We start from the raw sequence: 20,440 nt of genomic DNA, 5'->3' as shown, positions 1-20,440 counted from the left end.
CCCTGGAGACCTGATTTGAGGACCCCCCCCACCTCAAGGGTGTCATCTGCCATTGAAACCTGTCCCCTGCCTCCTGGAATATGTTTCATCAGGAGCATCCTGACAGGGTGACTGTCCTTGCAGAACCACATCTTCCTGATTCCCCATTGGGTCTTAGAGATGGACCTCTGGAGAATAGAAAAGAATAGAAAGCTTGATCCCCACTGCAGATGGGAGTCTTCCCTTCCTGTTGGTCAAAGTGTCCTTCATGGAAGATCCAAAGAGTAGAACCATTGAAGGAGGCAATTGTAAAGGACCCCTTAGTGTTCTGTAAACCCATATAAGTGTAGCCAGGCATGGCACCACAAGTCAATGCCTGTACCAGCAGTTAGAGAGGTAGCTTCCGTGGCATTGGAAATTAACCACATTGGGGAATTCATGAGGGAGATCAGAGTAGACAGCTTGGGAGACACCTGCTTGAGGTTCTCTGCCTAAAACAGCACTGCAAAGAAGGTGAAAGTTCTTGGACCAAATCTCTGTGCAGGCAGATAAAATGTGCAAAGTAGTTTCACTGTCAGTCCAAAGGTAGTGGAGTTGTACACCTGCTCCCCAAAGTGGTCTATTGCCTGGGACTCCCTCTTTGGGGGATGGACCGTGGAGCTCTGCTCTGCTAGCTCCTTTTTCGTGGCATCGACTGGGACTCCTTTGCTCCAGAACAAATGGTTTGCACAGGGACTAAGGAATCACCATGTCCGGTTCCTTCCAGGCCCTGCTGGTGATCGGATCCACTAAATCATCAGCAGGGAGGGATACCCAGGCCTTCAGAAACACTGACTCCTCCAAAGATGGGGGTTGGGGAGACCATCAGCCGTTTTGTTCCAGGAGCTCAAGGATGTCCTCCAAAGGACACATCATTGGGCAGAGATCTGGGAGACCCATCTCCTTCCTCAAGGTCTGTATCCTCGGAGAGGGACTCCAGTGGGGTGTCCAAGTGCCTCCTTTTGCACTTTCTCTTATGATGAACCTCCTCTCCTGGTGGGCTTCAGGGAGGACTGAAGAGACAAGGCCTCCCAGATGGGAGGAAACCCCCTAAGGGCTCAATCTGGTGGGCTTTTCCAGGACAGGATGTGAGGCCTCGCAGCTGAAGTAGAGAGAGGCCGGGAGGGACCTGGAGGTGCGGCAGAGGAAACTCCATGCTTGGAGAAGGACTTCTTTATCACCTGGAAAGCCAAGGGGCTTGAGGTTGGCCTGTTTCCCCCCCCCCCGACCCCTGGATGATACCGGCCCAGAACTATTGAAAGCCAAAGTGCGGAGAGGAAGGGACCGATTTGTACCGACCCCCCCCCCCCGCAGAGCCAGCATCGACCACTCTGGTACAGAGACCCTGGAGGGGTTGATAAAGGGGTATGCTCAACCTTGCAGGAATCTGGCTGCAGCCATCCTGGTCCCTAGAATCCAAAGCCACCGGGGTTGCATGAGAAGAATAAGAAACTGGGGACGAGGCTCCCCTGGCTGGATGGGCAGGAGTAGTCACAAGCACCAACTCTATTTGGGACTTGAAGCTCTTCATCTTCCTGTCCATGTCTGAGGGCAAGAGACTCTAGAAGGTCTAGAGGAGGAAGAGGAGTGGGGTAGACTTGGAGGGAGACCTCCCAGACCCACTAACATGCTCTGGGGAACTGATCTGATGCCAGAGGAGAATACAGATGCCAAGTTATGGTAAGTACATAACTTTTTTTTTTTCAAATTTCAACAGAACCATGTATTGGATATTGGATGGACCTTTCTGAACTAAAGCGTCTACTACTCAGGAGGGGGGGACAGGCCAACTTTCTTTCAGATAGTAGTTGCAGGACCTACTAGGTAAATCAGGACAATGTGAATTGGTGTTGATAGTGGGTGACTAGAATTCACATATTGGGACAGACAGAACAGGATATGAAGACTGCCTGGGTCCACATGGGTGGGGCAGCAGGAATAACGGTGAGGCCATTCTAGGCATCTGTCTGGCAAATGGCTTGATACTTGCCACCACATGGCTCAGAAAGAGAGAGTCACAAGAGTAGCCAACATGCAACTCTGGTAGACTTCCTGCTAGTTAGGAAAAGGCACTGGGGTAGAATCCATGATTGTAAAGTCATTCCCAGTGAAACAGTCTGCCACAGCATAAACCACTGGTTGTCACAGTCAGCTGCAGGCAGTGGTCAGAGAAGGCTTCAAGGTCAACAGAGACCAGGCTGAAGAGCTGGAAGTTGACTGGAGAGAAAGTACAACAATTCAAGGAATTGCTCACAGCTCTAGCGCCCCAGGAAGAGGAGGAAATAGGTGGAGTTGAAGAATGGCAATGCCTCAAAACAGCATGTGTTAGGACTACAGAACAGGTATGTGGCTGAGCCAGGTATGGAAATAAGGTACATAAGGAAAGCTGTGGTATAATGCAGAAGTCCAGGAAGTCGTCAAAAGAAAGGAGCGCAGGAAAAATGGAGCATAGAAAAGACTGACCAGGCTAGGAAGTAGTACAGGTTTGTTAACAAAGGAACCTAAGGAAGGAGTTGCAGTAGCAAAGGCTAGGGCACTGAAGGCACTCGCTATCAACTTCCGGAAAGCAACTCAGTAGGTGGCACAAAAACTACATCAGATTGCAAGGCAAAGACGGAAAGATAAAGAAGATAGTCAGACAGCCATCATAAGGGATGCCAGCAACAACCTGCTCACCAGTCCACAGGACATCAAAGGCAGATGGAAGGAGTATTTCCAGATGTTTCTGAATGAAGAAAACCCCACAGAAGCTGTACGGCCCCAGAATCGGCCTATGCTGAGAAGATGAGCCCACCCTAGAAGAAGAAAGAATAGCACTAAGGAAAATTGTCAGGGATAGTAGCAGGCTTGTATAAGATCACAGCATTTATGATGCTGGGTGAGATGGGGAAGAAATGGCTCCTGAGGGCACACTCATAGCAGCATGGAGATACCGGGATATCCGAGATGACTGGGGAATAAGCATACTCATGCCAGTATAGAAGAAAAAAGGGACATCCACAACTGTGGGCAGTACAGAGGTGTCAAACTCCTATCACAGTGCTTGAAAGTTCTGGAGAGGGTGATTTGATAAACTGATGTGCAGAGTAGTAGAATGGAGTAGTAGAATGTAAGGTGGGAGATGAGCAATTTGGATTCTGATCAGGATGCTGCACAATTGACCCGATGTTTGCATTGAGACAGATAGTTGAAAAGAAGTTCAGATGAGTAGAGTCCCAACTGGGCATTCCTAGACTTTGAGAAAGCATATGACGTTGTCCCAAGAAAGTTGATTCTGGCAGTTCTGTTGTGGTTTGAAGTCCCAGAAACATTGGTAGAATTAGTGTACGCTATGTACAAGGACCCCGTGACTCCATTATGAACAGTGGTTGACCTCACAGAGGGTTTCCCAGTGGGAGTGGGTGTACACCAGGGTTCAGCTCTGATCCCACTTCTGTTTATACTGGTGATGGACTACATTAGCAAACAGGTTGGAGGGGACAGATTAATAAAGTTGCTGTATACAGCCGATGTGACATTGCAGGCAGACTGAGCAAGAACGTCAGCAAAGGATAGGGGAATGGAATGTAAAACAGAAGGGACGTGGTATGAAACTAAGCACAGACAACAGTGGTAATGGCAGCAAATTGGGAAAGTCAGAAAAAGCTGAGAATTGAGATAGGCAAGATAGTGAAACAGGTGAATGGCTTCAAGTGTCTGGGAAGGCTGGTTGAGGAGTAGGGAAGTCCTGAATGAAGAGGGCAGCAGTCCCTCTAATTCTAGCTTTGACAACTGGCATAGTTTCAGGTGTAGTCTGACAGAAGAATGCCAAAGAAGCTGAATGTGTGCAAGACAGTGGTGCGACCAGAACTACTGTATGGTACAGAAACCTGGGCAGTAAAAGCAGAGCAGATGAAGAAGCTGGTGATTATGGAAATAGTGTCTGAGAAGGGTGGTAGAATGTACACTGTGGGATAGACAAAGAAATGAGGATACAAGAGCAGAAGCCAAAGTAGTTCCAATTGCAGAAAATGCCAAAGGGAACAGGTTATGGTGGTTCGGACACGTGTAGAAAAGCAGGAGACAATCTGGTGAAGATTTGGGATGGATGGGAAGAAGGTAAGGGAAAAATGAGGGCATCCAGCAAAGAGGTGGATGGATTGTGTGAAAGAAGATCTGACACTGTCAGGCATGAGTGTTGAAGGCAGGATTGTGGCACTGAATCGAGAAGAAGGCAGGAGTGTGGCACTGAATCGAGAGAGATGGCGACAGTTATACAATACCCTGACCCCATGTAGAAAATGGGGGGGGGGGGGATAAAGAGGATGTCAGGAGTCTTCATTGATGATGGTTAGGGTGGTATGTATAGTCCCCTAGCTCACATATGCACAGTGATCATCAGCAAAGAGCATTGCTTTGCCTGTAAATGAGCTGAGCATCAACAAACAGTATTTTTACATTACATTAAAGTGAAGTGCCTACATTTTCAGCTGTTTGAAATGTTGTAAAATATGTCAATAGTGTAATAATGTGCAATGGAAGCTGCAGAAGTGTAAAATGTTGCTTATAAATAAGACAGACAAAATAAAATGCAAGCCTTTGAAAGACTGTACGTACCACTAGCAGTTGATTGATGTTAAGCTGTGGTGGTTTAACAGAATTGCAACACTAACATGGACTGCTGCTTATTCTGTTTAGTGTCTTTGCATCCCTATCCTGTTAGTTAAATGGAACACTTTTTTTTTTTTTTTTTTTCTACAGTATAAAACCTGTACAGTTTTGTTGCCCTTTTTTGTTTTGGGGGTGGGGGGATATTTATACATGTGCAAATGTTTTACTTTTTAATTGCACAATTACACCATTGGTGTTACTATGGGGTGAAGTCTGTAATGCATGTGGTTTCATCCTGCAGTAATTGAGGAAGTTGGTAGGTGGTTAGCAGTACCATTTATTTAACTTTTTCTTCCTTTTTATTTTTCCACCTTTCTTAATTATGGGTAGGTTTATTAAAATATTGTAATGGTATTGATGATACAGCAGTACTGTGATAGAAATGCTGATATCCTACCCAAGTATGCAAATGATACAGCAAGTTGGAGTGACTGAGTTGTACTACTACCTCGCACACATTCTCAAACTCTGCATTCGTAAGTGCAGCTGTCTTAAGTAGTCCCTCATTTTACTCCTATTGGAAGGGATGCACATTTATGCTATTGCGTGAGTCATAGAGCTCAGCACGGCTGAGCTTCATTTGCATTATAAATTTTAAATTGGCCCAAGTTTGTCAGTACACTTAGGTCATGTGAACAAACTGTGAAAGGAATTAACAGAGGGAATAGGCAGAAACTATGGCAGCACAAGTTTGCAAAATTAAGGAATATGTGCCGGCCACAAGCATTTGTTTCCTTGTAAGACAGTAGTAGTTTATAGACTTGGGTAAGACAGGACTGGAAATATGTAAGGTGCCATTTTGAATACTGTCTTTTCAGGTGCTGTCTGGCTTTAAGTTACTTTGGTAATAATTACAGAAAGGTAGTGCAGTTGCTGCAGCAGCAGGGATCAAGACATCGAGACAATTTTAGTCTGGATAATAATCACATCCTCAAGGATGCTCTGAGCACACATTGGGAAACGTTTGGCAAAGGGGGGGCAAAGCAGGCAGAGAGCTCTAAGGCATGGAATCAGAGTGGCTGATAACACAACAGTGGGGGGGGGGGGACTGCACATTACTACATTGTAGGAAAAGAGTAAATTACGTAGAGGGACGTGCGAGGACCAAAGTTAAACCGAATGCAGTTGCATATAGCTGCACTGGTGGGGCCTTTCCACACTCCAACCATTAATGCCTAATGAGGCATACCCCTGTTCCATAAGGGGGTGATGATTTTTGCAGACTGGGATGCACAGGAATCAGAGGTGGTGTGGATACCAGACTTTTTATACCACTGCAGCAGTTACAGTCCTGCAGTATGTATGGCTAGTGCATAGCTGATGGCAGTACTATATGCTGACATAAACTGCTCATGATACTGGCGTACGTATCACCAATAACGTTTTCCGTCACCAGGTGCTCCCATTAACATCAGCCGTACAAGTCTGTGCCCATTGTCTGCATGGTAAGTGTGCCATTCATCTGTTTTATAGATAAATAATTATCATCCAAGGTATGAGTAACTGGGTCTAGGACTATTCACTGAAAACACATTTGACTATGCACAATTCACTGAAACACATTTCACTGAAAGTTATATATGGCCTTTTCCCCACTGTAGTGCGACCCTGGAGTTAGAATATATAGTAAGGGGGGTGCGGGGGGAGTAGCCCCCCACCTATTTTAAATATTTTGAACTATACATATGGATACTTGCAATTTCAATAAATTACTCTTTTCTAAACTTAATATATATCCAAACTATGTGGGGACTATGCCCCCCACACACCCCCAATGTGAGGGGCAGTGCCCCCCTTACTATTTATTCTAACTCCAGGGTCACACTACAGTGGGGAAAAGACCATGTATAACTTTGAATTGTGCTTTCAGTGAGTAGTCCTAGACCTGAGTAACTATTTCATCACATATTTCTTCACAGGGTCAACACCAAAGCCAAACACTACAGTATGGCAGCACAGCAGTCTTATGACACTAGAGTGGTTGCTGACGATTGTGCCATAACTCTCATAATCATGATGCAGCCTGAGGAAAATGGAACACCGTTACACTTTGCAACGGTGTTCCATTTTCCCATCGGCAGGATCCCGAACTCCACAGCAGGTGGATAACTCCATAGGCAGTGACACTGGCTCACTTATTTGTTAAAATGAGGACATGACATTACAGCGTGGGAGGTGGGCACCAGGTAGCTCAACACCATTGAAGAACAGTAGCATCTTGAGGAAGATGCACTGCTTCAGAGTTACCAGTGCCCACTGTCATAATTGTACAGAGTGGCAAGGTCCACATTCCATTGGGTAAAGATAGTGTTGCAGGGTATAAGTAGGGGATTTCATCACTACATGGAAATGGTGGAGGCAAGAGACAGTGACATAATTCTGACATGCAGTTATGATTGCCCAATTGGCGTCCATGTTCACACTATTAAAGGCTTGTAAGATTGTCATTGGGAAAAGCTGCCAGATGTGGATGGGGAAACTGTGCACATGGAGGATTATTGGGCCACACCCTACATGATTCTCAAAGTACTGTAAGGAATAATCCAAGAATAAGTAGGAACTGGCTCAGTAGAGGAAGAAATCCCTCTCTAGCTTAAATGAACTAGAGAGCTTGTTAAGTTCTCAAAAGTTAATTTCGAAGTAAACATAGCCTCCTTAGTTAAGGATAGTAACAACGTTCTTTCACTACGTCTGAAATATAAAATGGAATACCCATGTGCTGACCTGGTGTAGATGGCACCACCCATATTCAACCGGAGGTAATAGCCAACCTGCTAGCTGACAGATTTGGAGCAAGCTTCACCCCCCCCCCCCTGTTCCCTGGAGTCATCCGCCAAAGTATTCCTGCCAGCATTCCTCAGCCTGTTATCTTAAGAGATCTGGTCATCTTGATGTTCTCCAAAGCCAAATACACGGTGTCAGTGGAACCAGACATCATTCCAGGTCACCTTTTAAACAATGTAAAACATGGTTTAGCAGACTCACTTGTATCCCTGTTTAACCGCAGTCTGTGAACTGGCTATGCTCCAGCAGAATGGAAGACAGCAACAGTAGTCACTCTGCACAAAGGGGGACCATCAAACAACCATTGGAATTGTAGGCCTGTAAGTTTGACTAGCCTCATCTACAAGGGCATGGAATTATTACAGACCTTTTTAACAAGGACATGGGTGATCTGCAACCCAGTTTGGATTTGTTAAAGGTAGATCATGCCTGTTAAACGTGGTTGACTTTTTTTGAGAAAATCACAAAGGCCATGGACGAGGTAAAGACAGTGTATACCACCTATCTTGACCTACCCAAGGCATTTGACACAGTACCACACACTGGAGAGAAACTCTGGGAATTAACCCCTACATTATGAGATGGGTAGTCAACTGGCTCACCGACAGGACATATACAGTCAAAGTGAGTGAATTCACCTCTAGCAAAAGACAAGTTACCAGTGGCATACTACAGTGTTCTATTCTGGGCCCCTTACTGTTTGGAATTTATTTCTCAGAAGTCCATGCCAACGTTCACTGACTATTGCAAACTGAGCAATCATTGAATCAATCGATGATGTTAATATATTGCAGACAGTATGAAAGCAGACAAATGATTGGTGCCAAAGCTATGGATCAAAACTAAATGCTAAGAAAATGCATAATTATTCCCTTTTGGAAAGCTGTCATCCCTGTTAATTTCAACAGTACCCCCCTAAGTGTAGACCTTGTGGTACATGATCTGTGTACTCTGATTGCAATCTGAACTTTCACCATCACATATCCACAGTAGTAAGGAAATCCTTTTTTTGTTGGCACATCTTGAATCTAGATGCAACACCTTTACTTACAAGGATGTTAGAATTCCATTATAGTTGTACCTCAACAGACACCTGCAACAATTGTTGAGACTGCAGAGGACTGAAAGCACTGTCACTGCATCCTGTCTCCTACAAGTTACTGGGTAACGTCTGCCTGACTTCAGGGTAGTCTCTGACCTGGCCCTGAAGATCTCTAAATCAAACTGCACAAGGGTAATTCTGTGCAGGGATCTTAACTTAGCGTCTGATATGAACAGGTCATGCTGGAGAGATGGATACATCTCCCAGAAACTGCCACTTCTCTGGAACAAGCTTCCACTTCATGTGAAACAGAGCACTGCTCTGACCCTCTTCAAACACAGCCTAGAGCAATGGATAGGTGACCTCATATTCACTCCTGGAGTGGCGCCCATGTCCCTCCTGGACAGAGGAAGCTAGTATTAACTACTATATACCCTTACCTCTGCAAACTTCACTCGCCTAACCACCCTCAGTTGGGAGAACTTGGGATAAATATGGCTAGGCTTGTAAGGGCTCTAGGGCTATTAGCCTAGTAACCATTTGTGAACTTGTGAGCATGTAGGAAGTAACCCAAAAGAAAGCAAGCAAGCCTCATCAGTATTTCATAACACATGGTGAAAACTCTCATTGGAGGTCTGTGTCCCACAGCACTGTCAGATCATATGTAAAGGTTCCCATTCATCCAGTACATCACGCCATTGCAGCAACTTCGCGTCAAGCTCTCATGCCAGTACTTGCTCATGATCAGTAGGGCCATCACCCATACCATCCTTAAGAGGACATTGTGTATGGCACCTGTAATTGAGAGTACAGACCCCAAAGAATTTTAAAGTTAGAAAAAAAAAGCTTCAGTTTTTATTCATGGATATCCATGCATAACCTTTCACATCATCTGGAAAGAATTGATGATACTGAACAATAGTAAAGAAAAAGTTAGTTATGATGGGCTTGTATGGTCATGCAAAGTATTGCTTAAAATAGTATTCTGTTCATGGTGTAGGGTGAATGTAGGATTATCCAAGTACATGTGTTACTGCAACTTGGGGTATTTCGTGTTTCTGGTAGTAAAACTAGCACTGCACAAATGATGACTGAAGTGTGATGCACAAAAGGGTTTTCTGTTGATGAATTAATTGGGTAGTCTTGTATGCAGCACCAGGCATTGTAGCTAACTGTACATCTGCAGCACAGTTTGTAGTTTAAGTTCAGTTCAGTGCTCAGAGGCAGACAATGAGTACTCACCCAGTAGTGACTTTTAAGACAAATGAATTTCTTTGGGTTTATCTACCAGTCTTTGCAGCCCACTTTTGTCTCCCCATTTATCAAAAATGAAATTGAAAATGGTGAGCCAAAAAAACAGCTTTTCTTTGCAGGGGGCAGACCCCATTCACCCACACTAAATTATATAAAGCCCATGGTCACACCACAGTGGAGGAAAGGCAGAATCTCTGCAAAATGCTCTTGCTCAGTACAACCACGTTGTGAAGAAATGCAGTGTTAAATTTTAGAAATAATGTAGCACACCGCTTAATACAGTGATCACCTGTAACTATCCATTTCTTCATTGTTACATCGGAAAAACAAAGATAGGAAGTGCACATGAAAGCTAATATAAAACTTTCCTTTCAGGTTGCACTGTAGTCCTCATACTCTCTCAAGTGGAAAACTGCACTTGTAGATGCTGCAGTAGACCTTCCTTTGCGTTATTGCTTGCAATCCTGCCTAAACTGTCAGATAATGAACATTCCTGGTCCACCACTGCTTTACATGATTAATTCTGCTTTTATTCATATGAGTTGCTTATTTAAATATTGTTTAACATGCGAATTTCAACTTTAGTCTATTTACAGCTTTTACGATTAACAGTACAGCTTAACAACTGACTGTTGGTCCTCAGTCTCTAGCTATGCCGCTAGTAAATAAAACAAAGTAATCAAGTGATTCTCTTTAAAAATGAATGTCTGATGTACAGTGACAGTAGACCATAACACAGCATGCATGCAGGAAACCTTGCATGCATCGAGTGTTATCCAAGCGAATTATTTATTTATTTTTTTATTAGCAGTACTACTTTAAATGTCCGCAGCCCATAACTGTGGATTAGATGCCAACTGTTTGCTTCTGCATCCATGTAATGTGCACAAGATGCAGTATGGGGTCCAATGCTACTGCTGTCAGGTGGCAACCATCATTGTCCTCACTGGTGGAAGGAACAGTAGCAGGCGATGCACTGCCATCCTGAGGCACTTGTCCATCAGACTTCTGCATGATCACGTGCAGAATGCAACACTTGGTAAACACCCTGCATATGTTAACATGATCTTAATGTAGGGTACCCCCACCCCCCAGCTCAATCAGGAAGCGGACTTTCAGCAACCATCCATGACATGGGACAGGGTGGTGTTGAAGCTCCATATCAGCTTCTCCAGGGTTCTGGATTTGTCATTAGTCAAGGTTCAACTGTATAGCCTGCACCATCTAGAAAAGCAAAAAAGGAGGAGGAGTGTTACTACTAAACAATACATTTTCCAAAGTAAACCAGCACTACTATAAATAGAAAAAAATGCACTTATAAGTTCAGCATGGGGTACCTTACCATGCAGTAAAAGGTAATAGAATGAGCTTGTGTGCTAGATGTGAGAATCTTGACCATTGCCAGGATGCTGTGCTGAGATGTTGGTGAGTCACCCAGTGCATCACACTAATTAATAGTTGATGAAATGGTAGCCCTTCCTATTCTGGTATCACTCCCCCCTGTGGTTCAGATGAGGCCATAATGGCAGCATGGGTGCAATCTATTGTATCAGCCATCATAGGAAAATGGGAAATGTCTTAGAAGACCTGCATAGTTTGATCTATGTCTTGAGGTGACATAGGCAGATAACTATACTGAATCACTTGAGCCAAGAGTGTATAGAGGAACTGCTGAAGCTTCCTTGAAGCAGAAGCCCAAGATACCCAGTGTGTCCCCAGTTTATTTCTGGAAGGCCCCCATGGCAAGTGTAGTGGAGATGATGCATATCCATAGGTAAAGGAAGAATGCATATCTTCCCTAGTCCTGGCCTGTGAGCCATACAAACTCCCTAAAGTCTGCACTGTATTTCTGCACACACTAAATCTAGCAAGAATTTGTCAGCAAATTTGAAACGTCTCTACCTTTGCCTGTATCTACTTTTCATCCAGTGAGTGCCACTAGGCTCAAACTGTTTCGGTCTGGCCAAAGCAAGCAGCTCACACCAGGAGATTTCTAAGCTGAAGTGGGTGTTTTTGCTGATTGCAGAATGGAAAATCTGCAGCTTCACCTTTTGTAAAACATATGCACACAGCAGTGAAGCACATTCACAACCTGGTAGGGAAAAGTGAGAACTTACAAAAGATGATGGCACAGATTTTTGGAATTTGCTTAAAATTTTTGCAAGCTAGTAAAACTAGTTGCATCTAAGCTGAGCTGCTGTTTGTGAATTGCATAGAAGCTGTTCTTTGGCACAGCCTACTCAAATTCCTGCTGTACATAAGCACAGTGAATATAAATACCACCCTTGGAAGTCAGAATCTGCTTATAGCAGCCCGTTTGAAGTTCTTTGTAATTTGACTGATGGCCAGGGGTTGAAGCTTCAACCAAATTATTCCTGATTTTTTGAGAAGATTGTGATTTGAAGGTGTTAAAAAAAAAAAAAAAAAAAAAAAAAAAATTTCCATTGACTGATGTCTGATTCTAATGCATGATGTTATGTGATCCTATCTCGCCTACATTCTGTACTGATGGGCTCTGAGCCGATCCCTCGGCTCCGACTCGGCACGCTATGCTATAGAGCGAGGCCTCTTATTGGCTGAGCTATTTCTTATCCCAGGATGCACCACCACTAATCCCCCAGATCTCGTTTGCCGCTTACAAGCTAAGACGTGGTCTCAACTTGGCTGGGCTAAGTACTATTTATTTAGTCTTTTCCTGTCGGGAATTTCCTAGTTTTCAACCCAAAAGCTGTTTTAACAGCTAATTTTGTGATACGAGTGTGTATTTACTGATTACTGTTGAGAAAATTGTTGTTTTTGTTAAAGGAAGGTTTCCGTTTTAGAGGGGCCTTCCCCTTTTGCTATTCTAGCTTTATTTGTAGCGTTTATTAGTGGGTCAAGTTCCCGTTTTAGTTAGAGGGTCTTGACCCTCTCTTTCTGTGTTTTTTTTTTTCTTGTGTAAAATCTTTATACTTTAAAATTTTCTTGTGTTATTTAGATAACTGTATTGCTAAGTCATGTCCAAAGAACATAAACCCTCCGGGTTTAAAAAATGCACGAGGTGTGGTTTTAAGATGTCCATAACGGACTACCACTCCTCGTGCGTTTACTGTTTAGGCGCCAAGCACCTACAAGAATCATGTAGTGTGTGTCACGCCTTCTCATCAAGAGTCCTCCAGGAGAGGAAAAACAAATTTAATCCTTAAAGGATTAATCGAGCCATCCTTCGAGGAGGCTTTATCTTCGTCTCCCTCTCCTTCAAAAAAGAAGAAAGCGTCGGCTCCGACAAGTCTGTCTGAACCGACTGCCAAAAAACCTAGGCAGACTTCTCCATCGGCTCCACGGACTTCGGAGCTGAGGGCGGAACGGTCTGCCTCGATGCCTCCAGCCTCGACCCCTCTGGTTTCGGAGCAGAGGACTGGGGCATCGAGAGGCGGGTCACCTTCATCGGCTCCACTGATATTGGAGCCGATAAGGGTTACCGGCTCAGACTCTTCCCCTTTGGAGCCGAAGTCCTTATCGGCACCGAGGGAAATTGCCTTGAGATCTCCCTCGGAGCCGATAGTGGTAGAATCCATTCGGAGCCGGTCCCCTAGTCCTTTGGAGCCGATGGAGAAATCAGTTCGGACCCGATCGGTATCCTCCAGATCATCCAGGATGTCTGATTCGGACATAGACAGGGTGCTCCTAAGACTCTTCCAGTCTCCGGTGTTCCAAAAGCTAGTTTCGGCTCCAGCCCATTCGGCTTCGGAGCCGATGGTCCACCTCCCTACTATGGTTCCTCCTCCAACAGCCTCTGCACCGTTGGAGCCGGTGCTGGTGGAACCGGTGGAGGTTTTAGGGTCTGGTCCGACCCTTACTCCAACTCCGGCTCTTGGGTCGGAGTTCAGTACACGGACTTCTTCCGTCGGCCCTGGGGGGGATGCTTCGGGATTAATGTTTTCGGTCCCAAGTCTCCCTCTTGGTGCGTCGGCGGCGGGAGTGCCGTCCACTGTTGTGGCCACGGAGGTGGGACCCTCCCAGGATTCTGGTGGTCCCGCCTTCAGGGCTATGAGGAGTGCGTTAGCCAAATCTTCTTTGGCTACCTCCACGGTCTCCCCAGCTCCGTCCCTGCATACCGAGACTGGGTCTTTAGCAGTCCCCCTGTCCTTAGACAGCGGAGCCCCGGGGCCTGAGGTTACCCCCACTGGGGTTCCCCCCCCCTCCTGGAGGTCCTTCTGAAGCCTCTTCGGAAGAACCCCCCAGGAAAAGATCGTGCAAGAGGAAGCACATTAACTCCCCTGATGAGTCTCTTACATCAGACACTGATCTCGATGATGCAGAGGGGTCCCCTAAGTCGTCCTCGGATGATGTCTCCTTTGCAGACATCCTGGAAGCCCTTAAACAACGAGGCGGCTGGCAGTCCAAACCTCCTTCTGCTGATGAGTCGGTGTTCCTTAAGGCCTTCGGGGCTCAGCCCTCCGCCTCCTGGGTGTCTCCGCCCTTCGAGCTCTTGGATTTGATCTGTCGAAGGGCGTGGGAACACCCAGACTCTGTGGAACCGGTGCCTGCTCGTCCGAATAAATTCCTCTCGGCACCCCCTGAAAAAGAGTTTCTAACTAAAGGTGTGGCTGTAGATGCTTTGGTGGTGGCATCTGCTACCCAGCAAGATGTGGCAGAGGCTTCGACGTCCATCCATCCTCCTAATAAGGAGTCTAGGAACATGGATCGGTACGGAAAGCGCACCCTAAGTTCAGCGGCCTTTACATTAAGGTCCTTGACCTACCTTATGCACTTTACTAGATTTCAGAGGGATCTGATTAAAGAACTATCCGATACCCTCTTGGGTAACCTGCCTGAGGAGCTGGCCCAGACGGTTGGCTCTCAGCTGGCTACATTGTCGTCCATTTCAAACTCGTCCATGAGGTTCATTTCGTATGCAGCCGAAGGGGCGAGTAGAGCAGCGGGTACAGGCATTGCTCTACGGAGACGAGCCTGGCTCCGCCTGTGTCATTTCGCGGAGGCCTTTAAGTCTTCCTTTGCCGACGCCCCCTTTGATGGGTCCTCCCTGTTTGGACCCAAGGCAAAGGACACACTGACCCGCTGCGAACAGGAGGGTAAGACTCTGACTGCCGTAGGGGCACGATTTTCCACTCCCTTTCGGTCTTATCCCAAGGCTAAAAGAGGAGGGAAAATGTGGTTCCATAGATCTCAGAAGCCTTACCCCTCTCAGCAGGAGGATCCCCCTTCCAGAGGCAGGGGAGGGGGGAAATTCTTCCGGAAGATGCCGTCCCAGAGGCGGCAGAGGCCCTCGCAACACTGGAGACCGCGAGTCCTTTCGTGGCTCTTCAGCCTTTCACAGTCCCTGAGGGATTGCCCAACTGTGCAGCTCCGGAGCCAGTCGGGGGTCGTTTCTCGAAGCACCTAAAAGCCTGGGAAGGTATCACTCAGGACCGATGGGTGCTTCGAATTATCGCCGGAGGTTACACCATCCCCTTCTCTCATTCTCCACCTCAGTCCAAAAAAATCCCGGACCTGCCACCCAGTCAACGGGATACTACAGCCTCAGAAGTTTCAAAGCTGCTGCAAAAAGGAGTCATCCAACCGGTCCCCACAGACCAGATCGGATTAGGGACTTACTCAAGATTCTTTTTGGTGCCAAAAAGACCGGGGACTTGAGACCCATTTTGGAACTCAGCATTCTAAACCGTTCAGTCAGAAAGTCCAAGTTCCAAATGGTCACCCTACAAATCATTCTCCCATTGCTGGAGAGAGGTGTTTGGATGTGCTCCATAGATCTCAAGGATGCTTATTACCATATCATGGTACATAAAGTGTCCAGGAGACATCTGCGCTTCAGCCTAGGAGGCAGTCCTTTTCAGTTCCGCGCGCTGCCCTTTGGTCTCACTGCAGCCCCCAGGGTGTTCACCAAGTGCTTGGCAGTCATGACTGCTCACCTGAGAAGTCTAGGATTCCAGGTGTTTCCGTATCTAGACGACTGGCTCCTAACTGCCACCTCCAAGCATCTACTACTGCGGAGCCTACAAGCCACTATTTCACTGGGCAGTTCCCTTGGAATCACCTTCAATTGGCCAAAGTCTGTGTTGCTGCCATCTCAACGAATAAGATTCATAGGGGTAGAGAGAGACTCAAACCGAATGCGGGTCTATCTACCTACAGACAGAATACAAACCATACAGACTCAAGTTCGAGCCTTACTTCCCAGGTCCAAAGCCCCAGCCAGAATGGTCCTGCAGCTATTGGGATCCATGTCCGCCACGGTTCTTCTAGTCCCCTTGGCAAGGTTGCACATGAGAATTCTCCAGTGGCTTCTTTCAGCTCAGTGGTCCTTTCAGGAACTCCCTCTCCGTCACCTCATATGGATCACGGAAACATGCAAACAGGACCTTCGCTGGTGGCTAGTGCCCTCCAGGCCGCGGACGCCTCCCAGACTGGGTGGGGGGGGGCATTCCCTGGGCAGGTCAGTCCAAGGCAAATGGCACCCGGAAGAGACCCTACTTCACATCAACATCCTAGAAATGAGGGCAGTACTTCTGTCCCTTCAAGCCCTTCACGATCATCTCCCTCAGGGCGTAATTGCCGTTCACTCAGACAACATGTCAGTAGTCTGGTATCTGAACAAACAGGGAGGGACCAGATCCTATCCTCTTTGCAGAGAGGCCATGAGAGTCTGGGAATGGGCAGTCTCGACCAATCGCTTTCTAGTGGCTACTCCTATCCCGGGCAAGTCCAATGTGATAGCCGACAGACTGAGCAGAACCATCCTCTCTCCTCACGAATGGTCTCTGAACATGACAGTTGCAAGTCAGATCTTCAACAAATGGGAGTTCCGTGTTGCGACCTCTTCGCGACTCCACTAAATGCGAAGTGCAAAGAATTCTTCTCCCTAACCCCGGCTCCGGGGAAGAGCCCCATGGACGCACTAGCCCGTCCTTGGTCCACCAGCTTGCTTTATGCCTTCCCTCCAGTTCCTCTCCTTCCCAGGGTAATCCAAAAGGCATCTCTCTTGGGGAGCAAGATGATCTTAGTTGCTCCTTACTGGCCTCGTCAAGTATGGTTTCCCTATCTTCGGAAATATGCTCTGGAAGGTCCATGGTTCCTGGATCAGATCCCAGACCTTTTGGTTCATCAGTCGGGACTATTCCACCAGTCCCTGCACACCTTAAAATTGACGGCTTGGCTCCTCCTCTTCCGACTATAGTCAGGAGTCCTATATTGGATCCAGAGGTTGTACACACATTATCTTCGGCCCATAAGTCTGCTACAAAGAAACTGTATTCTAGCAAATGGAAAAGATTTGCTATTTGGGCTCAACTCCGGGGCCTGGACCCCATCTCTGTTCCCGTGGCAGAAGTACTAAAATTTTTAACTTCTCTTTTCAATCAAGGTCCAATTGGCAGCGATTTCCAATTTTCACGAATCCATAAACCCACCTTTAATGAGCAACAGATTGTGTAAGACCTTCTTGAAAGGTGCTGCTCTGTTAAGACCTCCGATTTCTCATCCTGCACCTCCTTGGGATCTCGATGTGGTGTTACGCGCCTTAACTTCCTCCCCCTTTGAACCGGCGGCTACATGTGATCTAAAGTTTCTATCATGGAAGACTGCTTTTCTGGTGGCGATTACTCCTGCCAGAAGAGTTTCAGAGCTTCAAGCTTTGTCAGTAAAACCCCCGTACTTGGTTTTTCACAAAGACAGAGTATCTCTCAGGCCAAATCCTTCCTTTGTCCCTAAAGTTTGTTCCAGTTTCTGTTTACAACAATCGTTGGAACTTCCAGTCTTTTTTCCAAAATATTCTAACAAAGCAGAATTCATATTCCACACACTAGATGTCCACAGGCAGTTGCGTTTTTATTTAGACAGGACCAAACAAACAAGAAAAACAGATCAGTTGTTTGTATCCTTTGCAGACAATAAACTGGGCAAAGCTGTCACAAAGGTCACTATTGCCAAATGGATCAGGGACTGTATTACTCAAGCTTATTCTTATTCTAACAGAGCTTACCACCCCTGTTAAAGCTCACTCTACAAGGGCTATGGCTACTTCGATAGCATTTCATTCTAAGCTTGCCATTAGTGACATTTGTGCTGCAGCTACATGGTCTTCCCCGCACACTCCAATTTCCCACTACAAATTGGATGTGGCATCTAGAGGACGAGCTTCATTTGGTTCCACAGTGCTCAGGAGTGTTTTCCATTGAGCCACCCAGGATTTAGGTGCTAGGGACGCTGTCCCATCAGTACAGAATGTAGGCGAGATAGGATCACATAACATCTTTTAGTTATGTACTCACCATAACTTTAGATGTTTGGGATCCATCTCGCCTACATTCCTAATAACCCACCCTCCTTCCCCCTTCCTTGGAGATCTGAGGATATCAGAAGGTCCGAATCCCGTTTCATCTTGAAACGTCTAACAATGTTATATAAACAAGTTGTGCATGTGTGCATGAATGCGGACAAACAAGATCTGGGGGATTAGTGGTGGTGCATCCTGGGATAAGAAATAGCTCAGCCAATAAGAGGCCTCGCTCTATAGCATAGCGTGCCGAGTTGGTGCCGAGGGATCGGCTCCGAGCCCATCAGAACAGAATGTAGGCGAGATGGATCCCAAACATCTAAAGTTATGGTGAGTACATAACTAAAAGTTTTGTCAGTTTGAGGACATGGGTTCAGTGACTGAATATGCTTTGTTAACCATTTCAGATGGTTACAGTGAGTATGGTTAATTTGGCTTTCTAGAGTCCTGTGAACCAGTCCTTTCATAGTTGAATCATACTTTCTGATTAGTAAATGATTGTGGGGCACAACTGTGATAGGGTTCGATGTCATCATTTTTGAGTCTACTTGCAGTATAGAGTGTATTGTGATATTAATTACAACAGTGTGCCTTGGACTTAAAATGCTGCATAGGAGTGGCACAGCTGCATAAGCTCTTATATTGGGTACATGTTCAGCCTTGTTTTCTGTCATTAAAAAGAAAGCACTTTTCCCGTGATATACAAAAATACATTCTTTGGGAAAATTAATGTAATCTAGGTGACTGAGTCCGGGGAGGATCATATTCTGTTTGATTCCAGTTAAGACAGTTACAGTAGTTCGGAATCTGTAGTGTGATTGCCCATGTTGCCATACTGAGGTGGATTTAGATTTTTACTTTTGTCATGGTTTCCCAGGTTTTTGAGTAAAGCTGTTTTTCTGCTTCAGGTGCTAGGTACAGTATTTGTGTTCATTCAGCATTTTTAATCTTTAGTCTTGTGGTAGACCAGGTTACATGTAGTGTGGTGGACTTGAGACCTAGATTTTAGGTCATTTGACATTCTGGCCAGTGATCTTGGTCATATGTTGCATAACCGCCATTATATTTTATGAAATTGGTAAAAATGTATATTTACAGAAGCTGCTATTGGTTCTTGGGTTACTAAGAATATGTAGATTTATAAATGGTGTTGTATAATCTGTGCCCATTGATTTGTCAGTCCATTTTTTGTTTTGCTTGGCTGTTTTAATTCATATAAAACAGTCCTTTGTAACAATGGTTAAGTTTAGAACTGAATTGTGATGACAAACTGTATCTGATGCAGGTATTGTGCATGTTAGGCCCACTGTACATATCCCCTACTTATGAAGGGGAGCTGGTAGCTTTGGATTCCAAGTAAATCGCATAATCATACATAATTCAAATATAGGTTGTGATTATTTTGCTACATGTCTTTGTTTGTTTATTGTGACAGTAACACTGTCTTCCTGTAAATGTTTGTATGTTGCATGTTTGAAGCATGTAAATTAATACAAATTGTAAGTTAGATGATAAACTTATCTTTTGAGAAGTAGATAATTGGCAGCTGCATTTACATAATAGTCTGTAGTGCTCGCTTGAGGTGTAGAATCTAATCACAAACAAAACTCATGCAAACTTTTATTGAAAAACTCAGTGTACTAAAAACTTATGTCAATGATCTTTAAAGCACAGGACTAACACAACTATTTGCTTAATGTACCTTCTTTTAGACCAAGCTTGTTTTCGTGAACAAAGTAACATATTTAGCTTCATAACAGTTTATTTATGAAACTGTGTATGTGTATTTACTTTTAGTTTTTACTTTGCTGCAGGGTATCGAAGTACAAGAAAAAGTGGATGATGACTTCATATAAACCCTGTTGTGGAATATCTTGATAACTTTCTGATTATGGCAGCCACATTTGTTCCTTTGCCAGTCCCTTTAGGAAATGATTCTCCTAATTCTAATCGAAGTAGGACACGCAGAAGTTCTTCATTTGGGAGTATGTCTACTAATTCCAGTTCATCGAAAGGTCAGCCTGAGGACCTCAGTACAGGAATCTGTACAGCATCAGTTGTAGCAGAACATGTGAGCCCCACTTCTGTTTGTAGTAGCCCTCGTATTCAGACTAAGCTCAATGGTGTGAATCCATCCATTCAGTATAATATTGGTCCTGAGATGGCTGTGCAAGACATGGAAGCATCCAACTGGGAAGAAAGACCAGCCACACCTACCATTTTGGGGTATGAGGTGATGGAAGAACGAGCAAAATTTACTGTAAGTTAAATTCAAAGCTTAACAGTATTAATTTTTTTAAGCAGTATTTACTTTTTTTTTTTTTTTTTAATTGGCATTTGTTTCTAAGATAACTAGTTTAGGGTCTAGGACTTATTTATAGAAAGTGTCTGTTCCATTTATTTGTCTGGTGAAG

The 20,440-nt window shown here is 45.2% G+C and overlaps 1 protein-coding gene across 2 annotated transcripts in view; it reads left to right on the top strand.

Moving 5' to 3' along the window:
- Positions 1-20,440, top strand: part of SNX16 (sorting nexin 16) — a 696,777-nt gene that overhangs the window by 31,201 nt on the left and 645,136 nt on the right. For both annotated transcript variants that reach the window (XM_044089372.1, XM_044089373.1), the window contains exon 2: positions 19,841-20,286. In XM_044089372.1, the coding sequence (XP_043945307.1) occupies positions 19,918-20,286 (369 nt within the window). In that variant the 5' untranslated portion in view covers positions 19,841-19,917. The remainder of the gene's footprint in view (positions 1-19,840; positions 20,287-20,440) is intronic.

Source organism: Protopterus annectens, chromosome 12.part0 (assembly GCF_019279795.1).
Source record: "Protopterus annectens isolate FY-2018-M chromosome 12.part0, PAN1.0, whole genome shotgun sequence".
In the NCBI taxonomy this organism is placed as follows: Eukaryota; Metazoa; Chordata; order Ceratodontiformes; family Protopteridae; genus Protopterus; species Protopterus annectens.
Note: the sequence above shows the minus strand (reverse complement) of the source record. Positions and strands in the feature narration are given on the sequence as shown.